At 40.2% G+C, this 10,317-nt stretch overlaps 1 protein-coding gene and 1 pseudogene across 2 annotated transcripts; both read left to right on the plus strand.

Moving 5' to 3' along the window:
* The first annotated feature begins 4,822 nt into the window (after nucleotides 1-4,822).
* Nucleotides 4,823-6,563, plus strand: TOMM20 (translocase of outer mitochondrial membrane 20). Its single transcript, XM_081223273.1, has one exon. The coding sequence runs from the start codon at nucleotides 4,933-4,935 to the stop codon at nucleotides 5,368-5,370; it is 438 nt and encodes a 145-aa protein (XP_081079399.1). The 5' UTR covers nucleotides 4,823-4,932; the 3' UTR covers nucleotides 5,371-6,563.
* Nucleotides 6,564-8,578: 2,015 nt separating this feature from the next.
* On the plus strand, nucleotides 8,579-10,030 carry LOC308609289 (annexin A2-like; annotated as a pseudogene). The gene is made up of 2 exons: nucleotides 8,579-9,050; nucleotides 9,529-10,030. The product of its transcript is annotated as an annexin A2-like (transcript).
* The last annotated feature ends 287 nt before the right edge of the window (nucleotides 10,031-10,317 follow it).

Consider the following 10,317-nt stretch of genomic DNA (forward strand, 5'->3'; position numbering starts at 1 on the left):
CCATGGCTCACGGGCCCAGCCGCTCCGCGGCATGTGGGATTTTCCCAGACCGGGGCACGAACACGTTTCCCCTGCATCGGCAGGCAGACTCTCAACCACTGCGCCACCAGGGAAGCCCAGTAGATAATTTTTTAATTGATTTTACTGAAGGCACTACAGAGAAAGTCAAGTTCTTATTGGGTACCAATGATTTTATTTTCTATTTAACAAGTCGGGAAATAAATATACAGTTATAGAATAATAGGTTGTGAACGAATTGTTATGGGTTCAATTGTTCCCCCCTCAAATCCATATGTTTAAGTCCTAACCCTCAGTGCCTCAGAATATGACTTTATTTGGAGAGAAGGTCTTAGAAGAGGTAATCAAGTTAGGATAAGGTCATTAATGTGGGCCCCAATCCAATACGACTTATGTCCTTATAAAAAGGAGAAATTTGGAGATAGACACTTGTACAAGGAGAATACCATGTGAACATGAAATGGCCATCTACAAGCCAAGGAGAGAGGCCTGGAACAGATCCTTTTCTCACAGCCCTCCGAAGCAATTAACCCTGCCAACACCTTGATTTCAGACTTCTGGCCCCGAGCTGTGAGAAAATGAACTTCTGTTTAAGCCCCCAGTTTATGATACTTTGTTAGGGTAATCCTAGCAAACTAATACACAAACTATTTCTGCAGGGACGTTATTTGTTTAGGGGACTGGGAGAGAGGGAAATAAAGCCTGAGTGCTTTCAAACCTCTTGAAATATAAGCTCAATTGTTATTAGGAAAGGAAAATGACATAAAACGAATAATTCCTGAATATTTAGGAAGAATTACTATGTTTAGAAAATCAACTTCCATGGTAATCATTTTGCAATATATACACATATCAAATTATTACGTTGAACACCTTACACTTAGACAATGTTATATGTCAATTATATCTCAAAGCTGAAAAAAAAAGAAAATTAACTTCTAGCTTGATGTTCTCAAGCTCTCTAATACCTAGAAAACAACTAACAACCACAGTCAAGAAGAAATTGTCCGGGACTTCCCTGGTGGAGCAGTGGTTAAGAATCCGCCTGCCAATGCAGGGGACATGGGTTCGAGCCCTGGTCCGGGAAGATCCCACATGCCACGGAGCATCTAAGCCTGTGTACCACAACTACTGAGCCTGTGCTCTAGAGCCCGCGAGCCACAACTACTGAGCCCACGTGCCACAACTACTGAAGCCTGCGTGCCTAGAGCCTGTGCTCTGCAACAAGAGAAGCCACCGCAATGAGAAGCCTGCGCACCGCAATGAAGAGTAGCCCCCGCTCACCGCAAAACTAGAGAAAAACCTGCACGCAGCAACAAAGACTCAACACAGCCAAAAATAAATAAATAAATTTTAAAATAAATAAGCAAATAAAGGGATTCATTTAATAAAAGAAGGTGGGCTTCCCTGGTGGTGCGGTGGTTGAGAATCCGCCTGCTGATGCAGGGGACATGGGTTCGTGCCCCGTTCCGGGAAGATCCCACGTGCCGTGGAGCAGCTGGGTCCGTGAGCCATGGCCGATGAGCCTGCGCTTCCGGAGCCTGTGCTCCACAACGGGAGAGGCCACGGCAGTGAGAGGCCCGCGTACCGGAAAAAAAAAAAAAAAAAGAAGAAGAAATTGTCCATTAACTGCCTAATAGGAAGAGGGCAACTTAAACCATACCCTACTGAAAAGTTGACCCAGAACCTAATATTGACTTGGGGCTGTGTGCTTGTTTTAGAATAAAAGCAAATATAATCAAATCAGTTCGTAGAAAATACAGGGAATAAAAGAGCATATTAAACAGCACCACATGGAAGCAAAATCAGAATGTGGGGCTTTCCACGAGACAAATGGCCTGGTTTCTTCAATAAGGAAGTGTCATGGAACAAAAACAGGAGGGGAAGGCTGTTTCAAATAAGAGACCTAAAAGATCATGGTTGCAACATGTTTGAATCAGTGAAAAAGGCATTTTTTGAGAATCAGGAAAATTTAACCTGGACTGGTTATTAGATAAAATTAATGAATAACTCTGTTAGATGTGATGATGGTATTGCGATTATGTAAAATAAAAGTCCTCAGAGATTCATACTGAGTATTTAAGGGTAAAAAGATATTAGGGGGCTTCCCTGGTGGCGCAGTGGTTGAGAGTCCGCCTGCCGATGCAGGGGACGTGGGTTCGTGCCCCGATCTGGGAAGATCCCACATGCTGCGGAGCGGCTAGGCCCGTGAGCCATGGCCGCTGAGCCTGCGCGTCCGGAGCCTGTGCTCCGCAACGGGAGAGGCCACAACAGTGAGAGGCCCGCGTACCGCAAAAAAAAAAAAAAAAAAAAAAAAAAAAGATATTAGGGATTTACTTTAAAGCACACTCCTCCCCCCAAAACAGAAGGGGATAGTTGAAAAATGATGTAAAAAATGTAATCAATAGTTGAAGCTAGATATTGAATACATGGAGGTTCTTTATTGCGTGTTTTAAATTTTCCATTAAACGATTTTTTTTTTTTTTTTTTTTTTGTGGTACGCAGGCCTCTCACTGTTGTGGCCTCTCCCGTTGTGGAGCACAGGCTCTGGACGCGCAGGCTCAGCGGCCATGGCTCACGGACCCAGCCGCTCCGCGGCATGTGGGATCTTCCCGGACCGGGTCACGAACCCGTGTCCCCGGCATCGGCAGGCGGACTCTCAACCGCTGCGCCACCAGGGAAGCCCTCTAAACGATTTTTAATGTAGTGTGCCAGTAACCACACATATATTAAATCCTTTCATCCTCACAAAAATCCTATGAAGTAGCTACTATTATTTCCCCCATTTTGCTACAAAATGAAATTAAATAAATGTCTTTGTTAATGTCATTAGAGTGAAAGTTCAGAATGTAATGAGGCAAGAAACAGACATTTCTGTTTTGTACTTAAAAGGTTAAGTTCAATAGCTAAAAAGAAGTCATGGTTAAAGAATGCATGTAAAGAAATATGCAACTTAAGATATCTATCAGACAATTAAACTGCTTAAAATAAGTCTTAATTTTCCATTCAATCAGCACCCAGATTGAAAGTTAATGTTATTTTTATTTTCCCATTTCATTCATTTTCTACTTGTGTTTCATTTTATTTTATTTTAGCTTTAATTTTTGTTTTATAATTTTATTTAAATTTTTTTAATTTTAATTTATTTTTTACTGAAGTATAATTCACCTACAACACTATGTTAGTTCCAGGTGCACAACATAGTGATTCACTATTTCTATATATTACAAAAAATGATCACCACTTGTGTTTCATTTTAAATGTATATAATATATATTCTGTCACTATGTAAGTAAGTTGCTTTACAATTTATATTACTAACCAGTTAAATTAGTCCTGATTTCAAGCTTCATAATCAAATAGAAACATGTAGTAATCAATTTTAAAATATTTGGTCTAATTTAGGGGAAGCAAACAAAAATTGCACGAACAAACCAGAGGTCCCTTTAACTACTAGTTTTAGGTTCTTTCATTTAGAATTTCTTAAATAGCTACATACTCACAAAGACAAACAGTAAAAGAATGTCTTATTTACTAAAAAGTAAAAGGATCTTTTAAACCATACTTTCTTGCTAGTGGATGATAAGCTGGGCGTTAGGGAAGCCATGGTGTAAGGGAGAGGGGGAGAGAGGGAAAGGAAGCAGGAGCTGGAGTACAAAAAACTAGGGTTACAGGATACTCTGGGTTTTGTGCCACTGAAAACATGGTGAGGGTAGTTGTAAAAGAATCCAGTAATTTGGGGCTAAGTCTTGGCTTGACACTTGCTAACTCTGGACATTTGGTAAATTACTAAATTTCTGCCGTCTTTGGTTTCTGACCTTATAAGTTTGTTGTGGGATGAAATGAGACCTATTACAGTGCTAAGTGAATAATAAGTGCTTCATAACAGTTAAGCGGCCCCGCCTTGAACAAAAGTCTGCTTGTAGTTGGGTGAAAAAAAAAATCCCACCACCTGTGGTGAAATGGCGATTTGATCTTTTGAGTTCTGTGGCTAATCCTTGGATAAATCAAAGATTTAATTCTGTATTAGGCTTTTGCTATTAAACACACACACACACACACAAAACATAAGACAGTGAGGTACAATGTGTCCCTGAACTCAAATTACTGAGAAGTGAAAACAAATGATTGCATAAAGACCGTTTTATGTGTCAAAAAAAATTCTTCATCTGGGGATTTAAGAAAACCATGCTAACTATGGCTATTATGAACCTGAAAATTAATTTTCATATACAGCATTCATCATCTTCTTTGATATCCCTGAAAGAAATTAGATTCAAGGTAAAAGAGTATGCAGTATTTCAGGAAACTATCAGTTTATTAAGATAGTTAATAACCCAAATAAATAGAGGGCTCCTTAGTTGTTTTGGATTCTTTTTTTCTTTTTTTTTTTTTTTAGAGAAACCATTCCTGGAATTAAAAACTTAATCACATGTGACCTCACTTAGAATTACTGAACCACAGGTATTTTTTACAAGAAAAATAAAATTTACTTTTTTTAATGAACAGCTGTCAGTTTCTCAAAACTTCTTCTTACCTGTTTGATTTGATGAAGGTGACTGGTGGACGCGTGAATGGGAGAAGGTGGCACAAACTGAATTTTAAAATATAAAAGTCAAGTTTCCTTTAATGTTTCTGATTATTTCTAAACATTAATTAAGTCAATGTTGAATGGCTTAAAGTATTTCTTGAATGCCTAATGCATGCTAGCAACAGCGTTAATTAAATTTAAAGTTTTTAAAAACTAAAAATCCAATTGAATCTTGTCTGAAAATTATACTACTTGAAAGTCTAGGTCCGCGTCCCTCGCGGCGGGCGTCGCAATTGAGCGGTGCAGTCCTCTCCGAGAGTTCTGAGTCAACGGGTCACTTGCGGGCCCCGCGGCCGCCGACCCCACTCCTCGTTGGAGAGAAGATGGTGGGCCGGAACAGCGCCATCGCCGCCGGCGTGTGCGGGGCCCTTTTTATCGGGTACTGCATTTACTTCGACCGCAAGAGACGGAGTGACCCCAACTTCAAGAACAGGCTGCGGGAACGAAGAAAGAAACAGAAGCTTGCCAAGGAGAGAGCTGGACTTTCCAAGTTACCTGACCTTAAAGATGCTGAAGCCGTTCAGAAGTTCTTCCTTGAAGAAATACAGCTTGGTGAAGAGTTACTAGCTCAAGGTGAATATGAGAAGGGTGTGGACCATCTGACAAATGCAATTGCTGTGTGTGGACAGCCACAGCAGTTACTGCAAGTGTTGCAGCAAACTCTTCCACCGCCAGTGTTCCAGATGCTTCTGACTAAGCTCCCAACAATTAGTCAGAGAATAGTAAGTGCTCAGAGCTTGGCTGAAGATGATGTGGAATGAGAAATAAATGTCAACATAATAATCTCAATTTTAAAATATTTTTAAAATCTTAACTTGGAAGATGATCAGCTCTGGGGGAGTAAGGACAAATAAGCTTGTTATGGACTGTCCTACACTGAAATCTACCAAAGTTAATTTTTACTTTGTGTAGATCCATTTGTCTGTTTTATTTATTTTTCTCAGTGAAAAGTGTATTTTGATAGGTTTTGATTTTATAAATACACTATCAGTTACCGAAACACGGATTTTGTTTATTCCTAAAACGTGCAATTAGAATGTACATATATAACATCACATTACTTACATTAAAAATACCCAATGCTCAGTTTTGAAAGATAGGCCAAAAAAAGTGTAGAAGAAAACTGAAGAAGGCACTTTTTTCTTTTAAGCTAGTACAGTTCACTGTACATCAGATGATTGGGTGGAAACTTGATTGTGTATTAAAACTGAGCATTAAAATCTTTAAGAGATTCTTTCTTTCCATTTAATCTCTTAAATATGTCTGATGTGCTGCTGTGCTATAGTAACTTCACTCCCACCGTTGATTAAATCAGTGGGCCTAATGTGTTCCGGATATTTATCTCCTTGTATTTTAGATGTGTGTAGTTGCAAATAGCACCAGGAGTTAGATCTGTGTACACCCTTAATCTAGCTGAGTAAGCTTCGCTAGTTAATGTCTGCCTGCATTTATAAAATGAGGGAATTGGTCTGCTGATTCAGCTTCTAATTCCTTTGGTTCTGTTCAGCATTTTCAAATCCCTTTTTCTGAGGGATATATCTGTTTGGGCAACCAGCCCTTGCATTTTTTAATACTCTGAATTTTGCATGCTTGCCTGACTTCGTATTTCTGAATTGATTTTTTTTAAGGTATAACTTGTGTTGATTTTCACTGAAATCATGGTTCTGTCACTACTTTTGTAAATTAATATGAAATGTAACCTTCAGGGTAGCTGGGACAATATGCTTGTAAAAGTGTGTGTTCCCCTTTGCTTTTATCGTCAGTGTACCTCCTGAATCCCCTTCCAGCCTGATTCACTTATCTTGTTATGGGAATAAGGTATAACTTTCTGGCTGAAGACTTGCAAAGAATGAAGATAATGGGACCTTTTATTCTCAAAAATAGTGACATTATCTGCAGCCACAGATTCAGTATCAGACCTGAGAATAAAGATCTTGGTACTTAAAAAAAAAAAAAAAAAAAAAAAAAAAAGAAAGTCTATATATATCATAACAGAACAAAATAATTGTTAACATAAATACGGGGCAGAACATCAATAGAACATTGTGTTTATCTCTAGCTGTCCCTTCCCAAAGCACTAAGATCTTAAAATCACCTCATTTTTCCTTGCCATTTTTAGCTCATTATTAAAGCTTAGTGATAGGCATTATCCAGAAAAAAGTGAAACGGTCATTAAATCGGCAGCTAACTTAATAAGCATATAAAAGAAACAAAGAAAATAATTCCAAATATCTTGGAATCTAGCTGGGGAAACTAAACTTTCATAATAAGGAATGACTAAGGCAATCATGTTCAAGGAGTTCAACACATTTTACTCATGCTTGGTCAGATACTTGCTGTCTAGGCCCTTTCTCTTTTGCAGGACTCTTTTCTCCTTTTTGGTCTTTTCTCAAAGCTTATGAAGACCCATACAAGAGGGAAATGAAAGAATGGAGAGATTTAAAGCTGTGTGAAAATAAGGCTTGAAAATTACCTTTAGAATTCATTTATCTATTTTATCTGTAGCCTGGTTGGTTCTTGAAATGCTAAATAGAATTCATTTATCAATTCTATCTGTAGCCTGGTTGGTTCTTGAAATGCTAAATAATGAATTTACCATATCTTATGTTCACATTATATCTTAAGATCACATTTAATGAGCACCTACCATATGCTAAAGCACTGTGCTAGGCCCTGAGGATGCAAAGACAAATAAGACATTTTCCTGTCCTTGAGAAATTCAAAGTCAAGGTAGGGAAAACTAGGCCACAGGTAAGTGCCAGAACAAGTTAGGATTTGTAGGAATTCAAAGGACAGAGAATATGATTCTGCCCGGGGTCTTGAGACGGCATCACAGAAGAGGCAGGAATTCATTAGATAGAAAAGAGGAGGGAGGCTCTTTCAGGGAGTGGGAAGAGATGCTCAGGCAGAGAGCCATGTTTGGGGAACAGAGAGATTCAGGGTGACTGAAACTTGGCACATGATAGTACATGGCAAGAAGCAAACTTTGGGGAAATTTGGCTGAAACCAGGTTTGTTGTTTTTGTACTTTAGCCTTTGAGCCTAATAGGAAATCTAAAGCATAGGTCCCTCTGAGGTCTTAAACCTCAAAGGTATTTTAGACAAGAAGATCATATCTATTTTAGAAAGGCAACCCTAGCACCATATGCAAAACAAATTGAGGGTGGAGGGAAGAGGGACTAGAAGCAGGGTCATGGGCCAGGTAAAAGATGACAAGGGTTTGACCGAAAAAATGGAGGGAGGAAGACAAGGAGGCAGATTGGAGAAACGATAAGAAAGTAAAAAGAGCTAAAGGTTGGCCTGAGGGTTCTAGCCGAAACTACAGATGGATGGTGGTCAAGAAAGGCAGTGAGAGGAGCGTGTTGCACAAATAAATATTCTTATGAAGCAGATAGTCTGAATTTTTATTATGTTTTAAAATTTATCATATGACTTTTAAAGGAGATATTACCTCACCAATTATATTTTTCTGAAGAAAGTGTTGAAATCAGTTTTTTTCTAATCATTTGCTAGAAGATGGAGGAAACAGCCAAGTTTCAATGACATTGACACATCATCAACCAAAGTTCATGGCTTATATTAGAGTTCACTCTTGGTGTTATACATCCTATGGGTTTGGACAAATGTATAATAACACAAATCCATTGTTCCAGTATCATACTGAGCAGTTTCCCTGCCCTTAAAATCCTCTGTGCTCCACCTATTCATCCTGATCTTTAATTTTTTCAATAGAAATTGACACACTTTCTTTCTCATTATAGAGCAATCAATACATGCTCAGTATAAAACATAATTAATGGGGGAAAAAAGCATCATCTTCTCTCCAGAGATGACCATAGTAAATATTTCAGTGTTTATTTTTCCAGATACTATTTTGCAGTTTGAGTTTTTGGGTTTTTTTAATAACACATTCCAGCTTCACATCTGGGGCCACTTGCAGCTCTCAGCTCCTGGTCCAGCTTCTATCAAAATGTCTACTGTTCACAGAATTCTGTGCAAATGCAGTTTAGAAGGTGACCACTATCCACCCCCAAATGTAGACAGGTCAGTCAAAGCATACACCAACTGGGATGCTGAGCGGGACACTATGAACATTGAAACGGCCATCAAGACTAAAGGCGTGGATGAGATCACCATCGTCAACATTTTGACCAACTGCAGCAATGAACAGAGACAGAATATTACTTTTGCCTATCAGAGAAGGACCAAAAAGGAACTTGCATCAGCACTGAAGTCAGACTTGTCCAGCCACCTGGAGAAGGTGATTTGGGGCCTTCTGAAAACACCCACTCAGTACGAGGATTCCAAGTTGAAACCCTCCACAATGAAGGGGCTGGTGACAGATGAAGACTCTCTCATTGAAATCACCTGCTCAGGGACCAACCAGGGGCTGCAGGAAATTAACAGTCTACAAGGAAATGTACAAGATTGATCTGGAGAAGGACATTGTTTCTTTTTTCTTTTCTTTTTTTTTTTTTTGCGGTACGCGGGCCTCTCACTGTTGTGGCCTCTCCTGCCAAGGAGCACGGGCTCCGGACCCGCAGGCTCAGCGGCCATGGCTCACGGCCCAGCCACTCCACGGCATGTGGGATCTTCCCGGACCGGGGCACGAACCCATGTCCCCTGCATCGGCAGGCGGACTCTCAACCACTGCGCCACCAGGGAAGCCCTCTTTTTTTTTAATATTTATTTATTTATTTATTATTTTTAGCTGCATCGGTCTTAGTTGCGGCACGCAGGATCTTTCATTGCGGAGAGCAGGCTTCTCTCTAGTTGTGGCACATGGGCTCTCTAAGTTGTGGTGCATGGGCTCAGTTGCCCCGTGGCATGTGGGACCTTAGTTCCCCAACCAGGGATCAAACCCACGTCCCCTGCATTGGAAGGTGGATTTTTAACCACTGGACTACCAGCAAGTCCCAGGACATTGCTTCTGACACATCTGATGACTTCTGCAAGCTGATAGTTGCCCTTGCAAAGGGTAGAAGAGCAGAGGATGGATCTGTCATTGACTATGAACTGACTGGCCCAACATACTTGAGATCTCTATAATGCTGGAATGAAGAGCAAAGGAACTGATGTTTCCAAGTGGATCAGCATCATGACAGAGCAGTGTGTGTCACCTCCAGAAAGTATTTGAAAGGTACAACAGCAATAGCCCTTATGATCAAGAAGGAGGGCAAAGGAGACCTGCAAAATGTTTTCCTGAACCTGGTCATGTGTATTCAGAACAAGAAGTCCCTGTATTTTGCTGACTGACTGTACAACTCCATGAAGGGCAAGTGGACTCACAATACGGTCCTGATTAGAATCATGGTCTCCTGCAGTGAAGGAAGGAGACACATTGAAAATTAGGTCTGAATTCAAGAGAAAGTATGGCGGGCACTACCACATCCAGGAGGACAGCAAGGGTAACCACGAGTAAGCGTCGCTGTGCCTGGGTGGTGGGGGTGATGCCTGAGATGGCACAAGTGTCCAGAAGTGGGGCTCCTATGATTCTAGGTGACAGTTCTAGAAACTCAGTTTGCAGTTAACAGCCCGCTTGTACCCATCCCTCACCTTGCCTAAGCATTGCCTGACTTTCCCAGCAAGTTTCTCCTTTTAGCCAAAGAAATGAACATTCCAAGGAGTTGGAAGTGAAATCTATGATGTGAAACACTTTGCCTCTTTTGTACTGTACGGTAAACAGATGAATAAATTGAATTTTTAATT

Source organism: Mesoplodon bidens, assembly GCF_964165515.1.
Source record: "Mesoplodon bidens genome assembly, chromosome: X".
NCBI lineage: Eukaryota > Metazoa > Chordata > Mammalia > Artiodactyla > Ziphiidae > Mesoplodon > Mesoplodon bidens.